General features: G+C 35.8%; 1 protein-coding gene across 4 annotated transcripts in view; it reads left to right on the forward strand.

The window, feature by feature from the left end:
- The window catches only part of ASCC3 (activating signal cointegrator 1 complex subunit 3), a 415044-nt gene that overhangs the window by 134998 nt on the left and 260813 nt on the right, over positions 1-19233 (forward strand). For all 4 annotated transcript variants that reach the window (XR_005217810.1, XM_037842529.1, XM_037842528.1 and 1 more), the window contains exons 9-10: positions 18249-18449; positions 18906-19046. Coding sequence is in view for 3 of the 4 variants with exons in the window: in XM_037842529.1 (XP_037698457.1) it covers positions 18249-18449; positions 18906-19046 (342 nt within the window). In the remaining variant the exon portion in view is untranslated. The remainder of the gene's footprint in view (positions 1-18248; positions 18450-18905; positions 19047-19233) is intronic.

Genomic DNA, 19233 nt, shown 5'->3' on the forward strand with positions numbered 1-19233 from the left:
AGATATAAGATCATATCATCTGCAAACAATGACAGTTTTACTTCTTCTTTTCCAATTTGGATGCCTTTTATTTCTTTGTCTTGCCGGATTGCCCTGGCTAGCACTTCCAGCACAATGTTGAATAACAGTGGTGACAGCGGGCATCCTTGTCTTGTTCCTGATCTTAGAGGGAAGGCTTTCAGTCTCTCACCATTGAGTACTATGCTGGCTGTGGGTTTTTCATATATGCTCTTTATCATGTTGAGGAAGTTTCCTTCAATTCCTACCTTTTGAAGTGTTTTTATCAAAAAGGGATGTTGGATTTTGTCAAATGCTTTTTCAGCATCTATTGAGATGATCAATTGATTTTTCCCTTTTGACTTGTTAATGTGTTGTAATACATTGATTGTTTTTCTTATGTTGAACCATCCTTGCATGCCTGGAATGAACCCCACTTGGTCATGGTGTATGATTTTTTTAATGTGTCTTTGGATTCGATTTGCAAGTATTTTGTTGAGGATTTTTGCATCTATATTCATTAGGGAGATTGGCCGGTAGTTTTCCTTTTTTGTAGCATCTTTGCCTGGTTTTGGTATTAGATTGATGTTAGCTTCATAAAATGAGTTAGGTAGTGTTCCATTTTTTTCAATGTTTTGAAAGAGTTTGAGTAAGATTGGTGTCAGTTCTTTCTGGAAAGTTTGGTAGAATTCCCCTGTGAAGCCATCTGGCCCTGGGCATTTATTTGTGGGAAGATTTTTGATGACTGATTGGATCTCTTTGCTTGTGATGGGTTGGTTGAGGTCTTCTATTTCTTCTCTGGTCAGTCTAGGTTGTTCATATGTTTCCAGGAAATTGTCCATTTCTTCTACGTTATCCAGTTTGTTGCCATACAGTTGTTCATAATATCCTCTTATAATTTTTTTAATTTCTTCAGGATCTGCAGTTATGTCACCTTTTTCATTCATTATTTTGTTTATATGGGTCTTCTCTCTTTTTGATTTTGTCAGTCTAGCTAGGGGCTTGTCAATCTTGTTGATCTTCTCAAAGAACCAACTTTTGGTGATATTTATCCTCTCTATTGTTTTTTTGTTCTCTGTGTCATTTATTTCTGCTTTAATCCTTGTTATTTCTTTTCTTGTACTTGGTTTGGGATTGGTTTGCTGTTCATTTTCTAGCTTCTTCAGTTGATCCATTAGTTCTTTGATTTTGGCTCTTTCTTCCTTTTTAATATATGCGTTTAGTGCTATAAATTTCCCCCTTAGCACTGCTTTTGCTGCATCCCATAGGTTTTGGTATGTTGTGTTCTCATTTTCATTCGTCTCTATATATTTAGCAATTTCTCTTGCTATTTCTTCTTTAACCCACTGATTGTTTAGGAGTATGTTGTTTAACCTCCAGGTATTTGTGAATTTTCTAAGTCTCTGATGGTTATTGACTTCTAATTGTATTCCATTGTGGTCAGAGAATGTGCTTTGAATAATTTCAATCTTTTTAAATTTATTGAGGCTTGTTTTATGTCCCAGCATATGATCTATTCTAGAGAAAGTTCCGTGAGCACTAGAAAAGTATGTGTATCCTGGTGATTTGGGATGTAATGTCCTGTAGATGTCTGTTAAATCTAATTCATTTATCAGATTGTTTAGGTTTTCAGTTTCCTTATTGGTCTTCTGTCTGGTTGATCTATCTGTAGGAGAGAGTGATGTGTTGAAGTCTCCCACAATTATTGTGGAAACATCAATTGCTTCCTTTAGTTTTGCCAGTGTTTCTCTCATGTATTTTGTGGCACCTTGATTGGGTGCATAGACATTTACGATTGTTATTTCTTCTTGCTGAATTGCCCCTTTTATTAGTATGTAGTGGCCTTCTTTGTCTCTCAAAACATCCCTGCATTTGAAGTCTATTTTATCTGAGATTAATATTGCTACACCTACTTTCTTTTGGCTGTAGCTTGCATGAAATATTTTTTTCCATCCTTTCACTTTCAGTTTCTTTGTGTCCCTGTGTCTAAGATGAGTCTCTTGTATGCACCATATTGATGGTTCATTTTTTTTGATCCATTCTGCGAATCTATATCTTTTAATTGGGGAGTTTAATCCATTTACATTCAACGTTAAAACCGTGAAGGCATTTCTTGAATCGGCCATCTTATCCTTTGGTTTATGTTTGCCATATTTTTCCCTCTCTCTATTAATATCCTTTATTGTACCCATACCGAATCTCTTTAGTACTGAACCTTTCTCCAAGTCTCTCTGTCCTGTCTTTGTTTCTCTGTCTGTAGGGCTCCCTTTAGTATCTCTAGTAGGGCAGGTCTCTTGTTAGCAAATTCTCTCAGCATTTCTTTGTCTGTGAAAAATTTAAGCTCTCCCTCAAATTTGAAGGAGAGCTTTGCTGGATAAAGTATTCTTGGCTGGAAATTCCTCTCACTCAGAATTTTAAATATATCGTGCCACTGCCTTCTCGCCTCCATGGTGGCTGCTGAGTAGTCACTACTTAGTCTTATGCTGTTTCCTTTGTATGTGGTGAATTGCTTTTCTCTTGCTGCTTTCAGAACTTGCTCCTTCTCTTCTGTGTTTGACAGTGTGATCAGTATATGTCTCAGAGTGGGTTTTTTTGGATTTATTCTATTTGGAATTCGCTGAGCATTTATGATTTGTGTATTTATGTTGTTTAGAAGATTTGGGAAGTTTTCCCCAACAATTTCTTTGAATACTCTTCCTAGACCTTTACCATTTTCTTCCCCTTCTGGGACACCAATGAGTCTTAAATTTGGACGTTTCATATTATCTATCATATCCCTGAGGTCCATTTCGATTTTTTCAATTTTTTTCCCCATTCTTTCTTTTATGCTTTCATTTTCCATTCTGTCATCTTCCAGGTCACTGATTCGTTGTTCAACTTCCTCTAGTCTTGTACTATGAGTGTCCAGAATCTTTTTAATTTGGACAACAGTTTCTTTAATTTCCATAAGATCATCCATTTTTTTATTTACTCTTGCAATGTCTTCTTTATGCTCTTCTAGGGTCTTCTTGATTTCCTTCATATCCCGTACTATGGTCTCATTGTTCATCTTTAGTTCTTTGAGTAGCTGCTCTAGGTGCTGTGTCTCTTCTGGTATTTTGATTTGGGTGATTGGGCTTGGGTTATCCATATCGTCTGGTTTTTTCATATGCTTTATAATTTTCTGTTGTTTTTGGCCTCGTGGCATTTGCTGAACTTGATAGGGTTCTTTTAGGGTTTGTAGACCAGTTGAAGTCCTTATCTCTAATTTATCAGATATACAGCTTCGTGGAGTACACTTTCTCTAACTAACCAGCAGGTGGCGTCCACGAGCCACCTGTTCTCCACAAGCCAGATCTCCCCTGCTTAGCCTTTTTGGTGAGTGGGGGAGTGAGTCTTGTGGGGCCCAATTGGTGTACCAAGCTTGCGTGTGTAGTTGGTGTTGCCTGCCCTGTATGTGGGGCGTGTTTCTGGGCAGTCGGGGAGGGGGGGTGGCCCTAACAATCAAATCTCCCTGATGATCCTAGAGTTTTAAAGCTGCTGCAATAGTCTAATCCTTCAGTTCAGTCCTGCCACAGTTTGTCTCTGCCACTGACCCACAAGTCTTTGGTATTGGCGTATGGCTCCTGAGACTTGCAAGTGGGCCCCTCTTCCAGGCTGTGCACCCCGGGTCCTCTGTTGAGGGATGACTGTGCTATGTCACAGGTGAGTGCCGTCCCCCCAGGGCAGTTCTGGGCTGCTGGGCTGTGTAGGGAGGCTCCCAGTCTGCTCAAATGATGGCTGAATGGGGCTTTGTTAATTCACACTGCTCCACCTTCCCAGCTCTGGGACATTCAGCTGAGGTTGCAGGGAAGGCTAATGTCCACGCCCAGTTTTGTGGTGTGTGCCTGTTATTTGAAGCACTTCCGTCACACTGGGTTGTCTGGGGCAGCTCTGGGCTATGGGGCTGGCGATGGGCAGGAGTGTTTCCTGTCCACCAGGATGGTGGCTGTGAGCGGACACCCCCCTTTTCTTGGGAAGTTGTGTTGTTTATTGAATTTTCTCAGCCACTGGATTATTTCCTTTTGTCTCAGAGCTCTCTTAGTTCTGCTCTTGACTTGACGTGCCCAAATTGCAATTCTTTGAAGCTTTCTGTATTGGGCTTCTTAGAGTAATTGTTTTAGAAAAAGAAAAAAGGATTTAAAAAAAAAAAAAAAAAAAAAAAAAAAAACGGCCCTCCTCAGAGATCTAATGGGTTATTGAAATGCTAATAGACAAAGCAACCAGGGTCATTAAGGAAAGGTCCACAGGGCAGAGAGATCAGCTTTTCTTCGGGATTTGCATATGCGCCTCAGGGCCTGAGCTCGGGCTTGAGCTCTGCCCTTCCTCCTTCTATGTTCAGCAGAACTCCAAAAATCTTCCGCTTTTATTTTGGAGTTTTTCGTGTTGTTTTTTTTCTATGCCTGTCTCCTCTCTGCTGGGCTGGCTGCTCTCAGAGTCTCTGGTGTCTGGTCTCAGTCTATCTATGGTTGGAGTTTGAATCAGTAGAATGAGTTTCCCATAAGAGCAGCCACTGCAGTTCTCCCTTCTCCTTCCCGGAGCTGACAGCCCCTCCTCCCACGGGACTGAGCCTGGCAGGGAGGGGCGCGGGTCCCCTGGCCGCAAAAACTTACAGATTTCGCTGATCTCAGCAGTTCCACGTTTTCATGAGAGTTGTATGAAGTATGCCCAAAGTCAGATTGCTCTGTGGTGTCCAGTCCACGCAGTTCCTGGCTTTTTACCTACTTTCCTGGAGGAGTAACTAAAACTTACAGCTCACCAGTCTGCCATCTTGCCCCGCCTCTCCCGCCTCTTTTTAAAGTCAGCATCTCACTTTGCCCCAGACCCTGGAAATCATTGATCTGTTTTTTCCTTATGGTTTTGCCTTTTCCAAAATGTCATGTAAGTATCATACAGTATGTAGTCCCTTGAATCTGGCTGCTGTCACTTGGCGTAATGCCTTTGAGATTTTTTCACATTGTTGCATTTATCAGTATTTTGTGGGTTTGTTTTTTTTTTGTTTTGTTTTGTTTTTTTTTATGGCTGAAAGGTATTCCATCATATGGATGTATCACAATTTCTTTAGCTATTCTCCATTTGAAGGACATTTAGCTTGTTTCCAGTTTTTGGTGATAACGAATTAAGCTGTTGTAAACATTTGTGTATACTTTTTTGCTTGAACATATATATATATTGCTAAATTCAGTTTTTTTATAGAGGTATATTCACATACCATACAGTCATCTGCAGTGTACAGTCAACTGTTCACAATACCATTAGATAGTTGTGCATTCATCACCACAGTCAATTTTTGAACATTTTCCTTACTCCAAAAAATATAAAATAAGAATACAAATAAAAGGAAAAGAGAACACCAAAGCATTCCATTCCCCCATCCCACCCTATTTTTCATTTAATTTTTGTCCCCATTTTCCAACTCATTTGCCCATACGTTGGATAAAGGGAATGTGAGCCACAAGGTTTTCACAATCACACAGTCACACCATGTAAAGTACGTAGTTTCACAATCATCTTCAAGAATCAGGGCTACTGGGTTGCAGTTAGAAAGCTTCAGGCATTTCCTTCTAGCTATTCCAGTAAACTAAAAACTAAAAAGGGATATCTATATAACACATAAGAATGCCCTCCAGAGTGACCTTAACTCTATTTGAAATCTCAGCCACTAAAATTTTTTTTGTTTCATTTTGTTTCCCCCTTTTGGTCAAGAAGGTTTTCTCAATCTCATGATGCCGAGTCCAGGCTCATCCCCTGGGTGTCATGTCCCACGTAGCGAGAAAGGCAGTGAGTTCACCTGCCAAGTGGGCTTAGAGAGAGAAAGGGCCACATCTGAGCAACAAAGAGGTTCTCTGGGGGAGACGCCTAGGCATAATTATAAGTAGGCTTAGTCTCTCCTTTGCAATAACAAGCTTCATAAGGGCAAGCCCCAAGATAGAGGGCTCGGCCTTCTAAATTGGTAGTCCTCAATATTTGTAAGAATATCAGTAAAAATCCAGATGGGGAAGTCCAACATTTCTGCATTTTTCCCTGTTGAGCATATGTTTTCATTTCTTTAAGATTAATACCTAGGAGTGGCACTGCTAGTATGTTGAATATATATTTATCTTGATAAACTTACCAAACTATTTTCTAAACTGAATGGACCATTTTACAATCCTAGCGGTGAAGTATGAGAGTTCTCTGTATCCTTGCCAGAACTTGGTATTGTCAGTTTTTAAAATTTGAGACATTCTAGTTAGGTGTGTAGTAGTATCTCATTGTGGTTTTAATTTGCATTTCCCTAATGGCTAGTAATATTGACCATCTTTTCATGTGCTTGCTTGCCATTCTTTGGCCAAATTCTGTTTAAATATTTCATCATTATCTGAGTGGCTTGTTTCTGTTTTGAGTTTTAAAAATATATTCTGGATTCAATTCTGTATTTAGATATGGATTTATAATATTTTCTCCCAGCTGTGGCTTGTCTTGTCATTTTTCTAAAAAGTGTCTTTAAAAGAGCAAATATTCGTAGTGTTGGTGAAGTCCATTTTGTGAACTTTTTTTTATTTAATGGATTGTGCTTTTTGTACCACATCTAAAAAAATCTGCCTTTTCCAAAGTCATTAACATTTCTTCCTTATTTTTTTCCAGAAATTTTAAAATTGTAGCTCTTACATTTAGATCCATGATACATTTTGGGTTAGCTTTTATATATGGTGCAAGGTATGGATTGAGGTCTTGGATTTTTTTTTTGGGGGGGGGGTGCTATAGATGCCCAGTTTTCAGGTACTATTTGTTAAAAAGACAATTCGTTGCACCACTGAATTGCATTTGCATCTTTGAACACCAAAAGGCAGAGAGATCTGAGATCATTGGGGATCACCTTAGGGTCTGTACACAACATAAAGCCTTCTTTTCACATTTAAGTATCTAAACTATGTAAAACTGACACTTATATATAATATGAGGTAAGGATGCAAACTGATTTTTTTTCCCTTATAGTTAATCAGTTGTTCTCATATGATTTATTGATCCATTTTCCATTGATCTTCAGTGTCATCTCTGTCAGAAATCAGACTTCTGTATTTGTGAAACTCTGAGCTCTCTCTTTTACTCTTCCCTGGGCTGATACCACATACACTATCTTCTTCTGGTTTTTTTTTTTTTGTTTTTTTTTTTTAATTGTGATTGTTCACATACCATACAGTTATCCTAAGATCTGAAGTGTACAATCAGTTGCCCCCGGTACCATCATACAGCTGTGCATCCATCACCACAATTAATTTTTTTTCAATTTTTAGTACATTTTCATTACTCCAGAAAAGAAATAATGACAAAAAAAAAAAAAAAGGAAATTCAAATCCTCCCATATCACTCACCAACCCCCCTCCATTGTTGACTCATAGTATTGGTATAGTACATTTGTTACAATTTATGAAAGAATGTTAAAATACTACTAAGTGTAGTATCTAGTTTGCAATAGGTATGTATTTTTTTCCTATATGCCCTTCTATTATTAACTTCTAGTTGTAGTGTCGTACATTCATTCTGGTCCATGAAAGAGATTTCTAATGTTTGTGCAGTTAATATCAGATGTTGCCTACCACAAGGTTCACTGTTTTATACATTCCCATCTTTTAACCTCCAACTCTCCTTCTGGTGACATACATGACACTGAGCTTCCCCTTTCCACCACATTCATGCACCATTCAGCACTGTTAGTCATTCTCACAACATGCTACCGTCACCTCTGTTCATTTCCAGACATTTAAGTTCAACCTAGTTGAACATTCTGCTCATGCTAAGTGACCGCTCCCAATTCATTAGCCTCGTTCTATATCTTGGTAACTTATATTTCATGTCTGAGTTTACATATTATAGTTAGTTCCTATCGGTGAGACCCTGCAATATTTGTCCTTATGTGTCTGTCTTATTTCACTCAGTATATTGCCCTCAAGGTTTCGCCAACCAATTTTTTTAAGATGGTTTTGTTCACACCCCATACATTCCATCCTAAGTAAACAATCAGTGGTTCCCTGTATAGTCACATATTTATGTGTTCACCATCCTCATCACTATATATATAAGGACATCTCCATTTCTTCTACAAAGCAGGAGGAAGAGTCAGAGAAGGTAGAGAGGCAAAAGAAAAAGAAAAAAGAAAGAGTAAAACAAAAACAAAAACAACATGACAGCTAGGAAGCAGCAAAAGGAAAGATAACCTTAAATTAAAGCAGAATAAAGAGTCAGACAACATTACCGATATGAAGAGTCCCATACCCCTCCCTTATGCTCTCCTCTTATATGCATTTAGCCTTGGTATATTGCCTTTGTTACATTAAAGGAAGCATAATACAATGATTCTGTTAATTATAGTCTCTAGTTTATGTTGACTGTATTTTCCTCCCAATACCTCCCTATTTTTAACAGCTTGCAAGGTTGACATTCATTTGTTCTCCCTCATGAAAAAACATATTTGTACAATTTATCACAATTTTTGAACACTCTAGGTTTCACTGAATTATACAGTCCCAGTCTTTATCTTTCCTCTTTTCTTCTGGTGTCCCACATGCTCCTGACCTTCTGTTTCAGTCATATTCATAGTTATCTTTGTTCAGTGTACTTACATTGCTGTGCTGCTATCACCCAAAACTGTGTTCCAAACCTCTCACTCCTGTCTTTTCCTATCTGTCTGTAGTGCTCCCTTTAGTATTACCTGTAGAGCCGATATCTTGTTCACAAACTCTGTCATTGTCTGTTTGTCAGAGAATATTTTGAACTCTTCCTCATATTTGAAGGACATTTTTGTGGGATATAGGATTCTTGGTTGGCAGTTTTTCTCTTTCAGTATCTTAAATATATCACACCACTTCCTTCTTGCCTCCTCCATTTCTGCTGAGAAATATGCACATAGTCTTATTATGCTTTCTTTGTGTGTGATGGATCGCTTTTCTCTTGCTACTTTCAGGATTCTCTCTTTGTCTTTGAGGTTTGATAATCTGATTATTAAGTGTCTTGGCATAGGCCTATTCAGATCTATTCTGTTTGGAGTATGCTGCGCTTCTTGGATCGTAATTTTATGTCTTTCATAAGAGATGGGAAATTTCATTGATTATTTCCTCTAGTGTTGCTTCTGCCCCTTTTCCTTTCTTTTCTCCTTCTGGGACACCAATGACATGTACATTCCTGTACTTCATTTTGTCCTTCAGTTCCCAGAGATGTTGCTTATATTTTTCCATTCTTTTCTCTATCTATTCTTTTGTGTGTAGGCTTTCATGTGCCTTGTTCTCCAGTTCCTGAGTGTTTTCTTCTGCCTCTTGAGATCTGCTGTTGTATGTTTCCATTGTCTCTCTTATCTCGTGTTGTGCCTTTCATTTCCATAGATTCTGCCAGTTGTTTTTTGAACTTTCGATTTCTGCATTATGTACGCCCAGTGTTTTCTTTATAGCCTTTATCTCTTTTGCCATATCTTCCCTAAACTTTTTGAATTGATGTAGTTGTTTAAATTCCTGTATCTCAGTTGAAGTGTAATTTCGTTCCTTTGGTCCATAACTTTGTTTGCCTTAGTATAAGTTATAGTTTTCTGTTGTGTAGGCATCTGGCCTCCTTGGCCACCCCAGTCAGGTTTTCTCAGATGAGAACAGGCTCAGGTCACAGAAGGAAGAAATAATTCAATATCCGGTTTCCCTGATGGTGTGTCTTAGAGGATTGACACACCCTGTGCTTTTCTGCCCAGCAGGTAGTGCCTGTCAGCCTGTCATTCCAGACTGATGTAAGGAGGTGTGGCCCGTGGCTGTTTCCCCCTAGGCTCTGGGGTCTGGTTCTGAATGGAAGGCGGTTAGTAGAGCTTGGTACCACTTTCTTCCTCTTAGGGAAAATACACCTGCCAGAGAGAGGTCATTTGCATATAAATAGATTCTATGTTTCTCTGACTCTGCTATCTCCACCCTTGTCTACGAGTTTAAAATGGCTGAGGCTTTCTCTACTGTAGAGCAGTGCGAGCTGAAAATGGCTGAGGCTTTCTCCACTGAGCTGCCCAGGTTGCTAGAGAGAGAAAGGGACAGAAAGTCCCCTTTCAGAGTCAGTCTATGGTCCCCAGATTCATCCATCAGCCGGAGATAGCACCCGATCCTTTGGGCTCCCCATCCCGAGACAGATACATTCCTTGACTTTCCAAGGTCAGTCGTCACCAAAAGCCTCTGTCCTCTTGTTGGGGATTCGTAGTTTGTATTGAGCAGTTAACATTTGGTAATTAAAACCCCAATTGGAGCTGGGCTGAGGTATATTTGTTTGTTCAGTGAGTGCTGCTCTCTTTCACAGAGAGGCTTTGCAGTTCAAACTGCCATGAGGGAGGGGCTGCTTCTCGGCTCAGGTCTGCAGTTTTTACTTACAGATTTTATGCTGTGATCTTGGGCATTTCTCCCAGTTCAAATTGTTGCCTGATGTGTGGACAGTCATGGTCATCTCCCAGCAGTTATTCCAGATCTTTTACTAGTTGTTCCTGGTTTTTTATTAGTTGCTCTGGGGGGGCTAACTAACTTCCACTCCTCTCTATGCCACCATCTTCTCCTACACTGTCTTAAATGCCACATCTTTATAACAAATATTGATATTTGCTAGGTCATGTCTCTCACAACATCACCAGCAATGTGTCTTGACCAGCTTGGACCTTGCACTTATGTATAAATTTTAGAAATATGTTGAAAATTCCTCAAAACACCCTGTTGGTATTTTAGGTTGAATGTGAAGTGAATCCAAAGATTAATATGAAGAGAACTTATATCCATGGTATTGAGGTATTTTAAGTATTATCATGAATAAAATCTCATTTTTTTAAGTCTTATGTAATGTTTTACGATATATTATAACATCATCTGCATACAAGTTTCCCTTGGTTGAACAAATAAAATACTTAGGATAGTCTTTCGATTCAAAGGTTTGAATTTTTTTTAAGACAGTAAAACATTTAGTGAAATATTTGGTATTTTATTCATCTAAAGTCATATTCAATTAATACCATTAACTCATTTCCGTAAAGTAGATAATCCGAAATTATTTTCTTAAATTTGGTATTTAAAGAGTTAGAAATTTCAAAAGGTGCCAGTTTCTATTCTCTCGGAAATCAATACCAAGTGTGTTGTTAAGCTTTAGAATACATACATATACACAAATGTACATTTCTATTTTGAACTAATCCCTCTAAGTCATTAATACTTTCCTTTATATAGCACATATTTTTGCTATGTTGTTATTTATGTTAAATGAATCATTCATGAAGTCATAATAATTTATGATTGTTGTTAAAATAAGTGCTAGTGGAAGTAGTTTGTAATGTTTCAAAACAGTTCTATTAAACATTCTACTAGTGATGAAAATTTCTTTTTCAAGGAGATGTATAGTTAAAATGACATCCTTGCTATATTTATTAAGCTTTGGAAATTTTAAAGTTTGTATGTACTGTAAAAAAAAAAAAAATTTTTAAGAAATTACCTGTTAAATGTCTGTAACATTTTGTGGGCTTGACCACCTAAGTACCCAAATGCTTTACCCTCTTTAAAGATTTCAAGGAAGTTAGTGGAAGCAATTTAAAGGTTAAAACAGCACTGAAAGCAATTATTACCATAAATGCCAGCCAAGAAACTGAAAATGACATTTTCTTTGTGGGATTCAACTGAATTTGACTGAGACTCTTTTGCTTCGATTTTATTGCCGTGATTAGAAAGTGCAGCTGTTTATCCGAAGACAGATTCTACAACTTGGGCCAACAGAACTGTTAATAATACCAATAAAATAATGGTGTCTCACATTTTTAAGCTGCAACACTTACAATGACATCCTGGAGGGATACTTGTAATATACACACAGCTAGTATGAGTTCATCTCCCTTATGGAAAATAACATATTAACTTTATACAAAATATTAGGTTCTTAGCCTCCAGTTTGGCTTCTGTTTTAAATCTCTGGAATTTGTATAGTTAAATAAAATAGTTTTGTCAGACCAACCCTCATTTGTTATGAAATTTCTCTCTAAAGATAAATCAAACCCATAACTGTGAGTGAACTATGTCTTTTACTATCTTCTCATAGACTGTGAATGTCACTATTGGCACAACATCTTAGTGAAGGTGTTTCAGAGTGACATCCAATATGTTGAATTGTTGCTAAGAATATAATGGTGAAAACCCAAATCTGCAATCTGGGTGGTATCAGTAGAGCTTGCTCTGATTGTGCAGACAAGGTTTGTCTGTCTTTTTAAAATTCCCTCTTGAGAACTTTTTCTTCAGTTTTTCTCAGTGTTAACACAAACCATACCTCTCCTAGGAGTACGGAGGGTATCTTACCCTCCCAAGAAATGCTTAGGATTCCCTTCTAACTCCCATTATACCTTAAGTTCTCATTAAAAGTGGTATTACTGTTGTTTAAGGTTATTGTGCAAGGTTTTTTCCTCTGTATTGTTCTCTTTAAGGGCAGTAATTGCTTCTTAATTATCATTTTATTCACAGGAGGTAGAGTATTTTTTAAAGGCCCATCTATTTATTTTTTTTTTCCTATATGTTTCTTAGTTGAACTATTTTTAGGAATTGACACTTATTGGCATTTTGAGTATTTTTGGTTTCTATTTTAAATGGTGTAAATGCATTCAGTTAAGTAATATGAATGGTTTATGAATTATGCATTGTGACTTTTAATTATTTTAGGTAGGTTTTCTTATTGCTTTTTGTAATAAAATTTGGCTCAGTTTCGTTTTAGAAAATTACTCACTTCTGGATTTTCACAAATCTTATAGTCTCACTTCCTTCAAAGATTTAATAGCAGATTACCCTCCTGAGGTCTTTTGTGGCTAAGACTTAATTTCCTCTACACACATCTTCTGGCTCCAAATGAAGTATTATCACGACACATTAAAAAAAATGACTCTTTAGTAAAGAGATACTAACACTGGTTCCTATAAAGATTAGGGTATGGGGGTGTGTAGGAATAGAGGTATAGTTACACCCCATGTAATAGGTTCCTGGTAGTCCAGATTTACCTGCTGTACTGGGAGCTCTTGAAGACAGAGAACAGGTCCTCACATCCTGGCACTTTGTAGGCAGTGTTCAGTACACATGAATGAGCAACAGGGAACATGTTGGATAACAGCAGGATATAGTTAAGCTTTGCATTTAATAATGGATCTGCTCCTTAGATGAAGCCATAAAGCTTGGTTGAGGCAGCAGGTCTAATGTCACAAGTATTGAGGGTAGGCAGAGAGCTGCTGCTTTCTTCTTTGCCCTTGAGGAACTAGGGATATTAAGATCAAAGCAGAGAATGTTGGAGAGGATAGTAAGGGGGACATATGATTGATTTATAAAGTAAGTTGTAGTGCCATTAGAAAAGTAATTCAATTTAACTTATTGTCTCTGGAGGGTAGAATCATGAAATCTAGGAATCATGAAAAAAAGAAAATTTTAATGAAATATTTTTATAATACTTGAGAGATCATTAGGTTTCTCCACCTAATAAGATACTTCTTTAGTTTTTCCATTTTTTTTTTTTAGAAGTCAATTTATTTCTTTGAGAGCCTCTTTTTTCTTTTACTTCTTCCATAGGTATTATTTTGGCATGTTTCAAAAACCAGAAACCTTTATATAGTGAAAAGTTTCCTATTTATCCATGCCTACCTTATGCCCATGTCCCTGCCCCCCCATTGATTAATGTATATTTTATGTTTCCTTCCAAAGTTTCCACATGTAAATGTAAATATGGATTCTTATTCCCTGCTTCCCCCTCCCCCCAAAAAGAAAAAACTTTGGACAAGAAATGGCATATTATAATGTTTTGTGCCTTGCTTTTTTCATATAACAAGCTCAAGATCTTTTCATAACAGTAAAGAGAAAACTATTAATCTTTTTTATGGCTGCATAGAATTTCATTTTTTGGACATGACTTAATTTATTTATGCAGTACCCAGAAAATGTAATAACGCAGCTCACCAATGATATTCATGTTTTAATCAAAATTATTCAAAACATAGCGAAAAACCAACGTAAGTGAGTATTTGCTTTGAGCAGATATTCTATGCTAGGCTTTAGGAAGACAAAGACAAAAAGACATAATACTCAGCTCTTAGTAGTCTCATATTCTGGAGGAAAATATCTCCTTATGTTTATCATTTAGCACTTTAGAGATATAAGTGATTTCACTTGATCAGGTGAAATAATCAGCCTTTTATATAAGTGACAAATGGGGCTTATGTTGGGACCAATTTAAGTTCCAAAATTTAATATAAGTTGGATGCATACCCAGACCTAACTGTTTTAGATTTTAGTTTGAAGTATAGAAAGAATATGAGTGATTCAGTCAATTTTGAAAAGAACACTGATCTATTCTTTAATGCATTACACAGATGATTACTTGTTTTCTTGTTTCTGTGCTTACTAAGGACAATTTTATAGAGAATAAAAGGTCAGAAAAACCAATGTCCTTTCTCTTCCCCAAAGTATCCTAAAAGATTGAAAGGTTTAGAATATATTTCATCTGAACTCCGTGATCCCCAGATCATGGCAGGGCCTTTCAGACCATGTTAAGGATTCTGGTTGTCGCCCTAAAGGCCTTCACCATAGTGTAGTTTGCTGTGTTAAACAGTTAACATGTTGGCATTGCAATAGTTATCTTCTAAAATTTTTATCTACAGAATCACTATGTTATATATTTATGTTAAAGTGATAAAATATGTATGACTTTTTTGCATAAGATATATGAATTCTGGAAGTAAAATAATCAGAATATATTAAGCTTATCTTTTAGCTCAGTTGCATACTTATTGACTAGCAAAAACATTCCTCAAATATAATCTAAGTAGACATATTGGATTGGATGTGGTTTACATCATAAGCAATACTTTATCTTTGGAAAATCAAAAATTACTCAGTTTTCAGAGTCATCTTCAGAATTGGATTAAAAACATAAAAACCTATGTTGTTTTAATGTACCACATATCCTTTCAATAATGAAATCTATATTTTTAAGTTATATTTAACCATAAAAATACTTTTTAATTTAGATGACTGACAGTACCTATCTAAAGTATATTAAGACATTCCATTGATCATAGATGCAATTGATGGAAACCAAAGTAGAGATTAAAATTCCTTATATAAAAGTATATATGCTTTATTTCTAGAAAAATCCACTAAACCTTTACCTAATATCTTCTCACTTCTTATTTTAGATAGAATTTAGAAAGATTACTAGACCAGAAACTTTTTAATTTTGGGTCTGCTACCACTTGCATGACCTTGGGGAAGTCACTGTATCTCTCTGAAAATGAGTATTTTTAATCCATGACCTTTCCATTGACCTCCATATTCAAATACAGTTGCACGTTTGATACAATTTCTAATTGGATATCTAATAGACACTTGAAACAATACTTATTTTTTTCTCCCAGTGAGTACTCCTACTTTTCCTAAACAATAGGAGTGTCATCCATGTACTCAAGAAGAAAAAGTCAAATGTATCTCTTTTTTCACCCTTTCACATTTACATCATCATTGAATCCAATTGATTCTACCTCAAAAATACATGTAGTACATTGTATTATATATAATACATAAAATATATAAAAAGTATTATGTATATGTGTGTTCTACTATCTGTCTTCATTTCCACTGCTGTCACTCTAATATAAGCTAGCATCATCTCTCACCTTTACTACCATAGTCATATACCACTTCCCAGTCATTCTCCAACATAGCAGCCAGTTAGATTTTTTAAAAATGTGAATCATATTATATCATTCTTTTACTTAAAGTCCTGCAGAGACTTTCCATTGTATTGAGAATACAGATTCAAGCTCTGTACCATGATCTACAAAACCCCACATAATATGACTTATCTACCTTTCCTGAGTTATGTCTAGGCTTCAGTTTTTAATTCTAATTCTTCAAGAATGCCTTTCAGTGAAAACTTTTTAGAGGTTTCTAAAGGAGTTTCTATAGTGTCTTTTCTTTATATTGAATTTCACTCTGGTTGTAATTTAAATCTGACTCTTCTTGTTTTCAGAAGAGAAATTCATCATTTCTATAGCTTAAAATTTTTTTTCCACATTATTCCAAATGGAGTTATAATATGCAAGCCCATTTAAAGAGACCTTAAATAGTAACTAACTTTGTTTAGTGAGTCCTTTATACATTCTAGATACAAGTTCTTTGTCAGATATATACTTTGCAATGATGTTCTCCCATTCTTTGCCTTCTTTTCATTCTTTTAACATTGTCTTTTGAAGATATTGGTTTCCATTTTGATTAAGTCAAAGTTTTCAATTTGTTTAATGGATTTATGGATTATGCTATATCTAAGAAAGTGTTGCCTGATTCAAGACCACAAAGAATTTCTCCCATATTTTTTCTAGAAATTTTTTTGTTTTAGGTTGTACATTTAGGTCTATGATACATTTTGAGTTAATTTTCATATATAGTGAAAGGTATGGTTCTGGGTACAGTTTTTTGCATGTGGACATGCAATTGTTCAAGCATTAAAAATGCTGTCCTTTCTCCTCTGCATTGCCTTTGAGCCTTCATCTGAAATCAGATATCTATATAAGTGTGTGTGTATTTCTGGTTTCTCTATTCTGTTCTTTCATCTACTTGTTAATCTTTATGCCAATACCATGCTGTCTTGATTTCTCTAGCTTTCTCATAATTCTTGAAATCAGATAGTTTCAGCTGTCTTAACTTTGATATTCTTTTTTAAAGGTTTTTTTTTTTTTTTCCTTCTTATGTATTCCAAATGAATTTGAGGATTAGCCTGAGAATTTCTACAGTAAAGCTGGCTGGGATTTGGATTTGGATTGCATTGAATATGTAGATGAGTTTGGTAGAATTAGCAATTTAAGGCTATTCTTTCATTTCTTTCATAAAATTTTATAGTTTTCAATATCCAGATATTTCCTATCTCTTTTCAGATTTAACTCTTAAGTATTTCAAGCTTTTGATCCTATTTTAATTGGTTTTTAAAATTTACTTTCTGTTTTTTCTCTTTAGTATATTGAAATACAGTTGATTTTTGCATATTGGTCTTGTATCTTCCACTTTCCTAAATTTGCTTTTTAGTTTAAGTAGTTTTTTTAGATTCTGTCAGGGTTTTATATGGACAATCATGTCATCTTCAAATAAATAACGCTTTTTCTTCCTTTCCAATATGGAGCCTTTCTTTTTCATTTTTTGCCTGATTGAACTGATTAGAACCTCAAGAACAGTGTTAAATAGAAGTGGTGAATGGGACATCCCTGTCGTGTTCCTGATCTTAGGAGCAAAGCATTCATTCTTTCACTTTTAAGTATGATGTCAGCTATGGGGTTTTTGCTTCATTATATTGACGATTAGGTGCAAAAGCATTTGGGACTATTACTTTTCCTGTTGATCAGTTGCCCTCTTTATCATTGTGAAATGACTTTATCCTTGGTAATATTCTTTGATTTCAGGTCTCTTTTATTTGCCATTAATATAGCCACTCCAGTTTTCTGCCATTAGTTTCATCCAGTGTTTATTTTTGTTATTATTATTGTTTTATCTCAGACATTGTATTTTTTTTCTTTAGCTATATTGTAGTTTTTATTTCTAATGATTTTTTCATTTTGGAAGGCTTTAGGAAAAATAATTTAACCTTTCTCTCAGTTTTATTTTCTATGGAGAGACATAATAATACTACCTACAGCATAGTTTTTCTGAGGATTGTAGGAGGAAATTATTACAGTGCATGTCTTAGTGTAAGCTCAGCTCTCAATAAGTGTAATCTATGGCTGTTCTTACTATTTCAGCTGACTTAAAAATTTTTAATCCTTAAAAATGCAACAGAATTTCCTGTTGCTTTATATCCTCAGGAAATTTCTTGTTTGCTCTTTTATTGGTCATCTTCACTCTAAATAAGCTAAAACATCATCTTTTTGAATTCTAGGGATGCCTATATTTAATCTTATTTTCTTACATTATCATTTTATCATTATTTTTTACTTAGAATTGTGTACAAAGATGAAAGTGTATTCTCAGTATCTTATTTTTCAAATTTAGTGAGTTGCAATTTCCCGAATGCATTAGAATTTTACTGTGGTTGTGAGTTATTCTCAACTTCATGCACTTTGATTTCAACATAGAAGTCCATTGAAAGACTGAACACATTAATCATTTTTTTAACTAAAGGAAGCAAATGTTTACATTTAATCTTTTGTATGGGTCCTTTACATTATTAACATTTGTAATGGGTCATGCCTTTTTTAGATTGGGCAACTGGCTTTTAAGGAAATGAAGAGACTCAATAGAATCCAGTCAATAGTGTTTGAGACTGCCTACAACACCAATGAGAACATGCTGATTTGTGCCCCTACTGGAGCTGGGAAGACCAACATTGCAATGCTTACAGTCTTGCATGAAATTCGCCAACATTTTCAGCAAGGTGTTATCAAGAAGAATGAATTTAAGGTAGGAAATTAATGTGCCAGGCAAAGGCTTATTAAATTGATAGATAAAAATCATTTTGGAGTTGTACATATTATATGAAATATGGAAGTTTTTAAGGGTAATGTGCTTGAAGTCACGTACAGAATGCTGTTTGATTTACTTAATTACTATTAAGACAATCCCTATTTCTGTTATAAAAATCCTATTACCCCTGTGAAAAGCTATGAAAATACATTCAACTTTGAAGCAGAACCAATTTTCAAAGTGATGAGGCTGAATAAACAAATTCCATTGTCCTTTAAACAGCTGCACACTTATCCAACAAAGGTAAGTACTTTTCATATATCAGTATTAGGATTTTTCACTTGAGGTAGCTTGAATCATATTCCACAATAAATTGTGACTTGTATTGGCTACTTGAAACAAATGGCATTGTAGTTTTTGCTCATTCATCAAGCTAGTGTTCCTTTGGTACAGATTGTATATGTTGCTCCAATGAAAGCCTTGGCAGCTGAAATGACGAATTACTTCAGCAAACGTCTTGAGCCACTGGGCATCACCGTGAAAGAATTGACTGGTGATATGCAGTTGTCAAAATCAGAAATTTTACGAACTCAGGTATGCTGATTACCTTGATCTTTTCTTTCATACTATTCTTTCATAGGTAATTGTGTAAATTGTTAAGCAACTATAACCTAAGGAACTACGATACATAATACAGATGTAATATAATGAAATTCTTTTATTTGTAACACTTCTTGCCTCTGCACTACAAAAGCTATTTCTGTTGATGCTTAGTTTTATG

This window comes from Choloepus didactylus, chromosome 7 (genome assembly GCF_015220235.1).
Source record: "Choloepus didactylus isolate mChoDid1 chromosome 7, mChoDid1.pri, whole genome shotgun sequence".
Taxonomy (NCBI): Eukaryota; Metazoa; Chordata; class Mammalia; order Pilosa; family Megalonychidae; genus Choloepus; species Choloepus didactylus.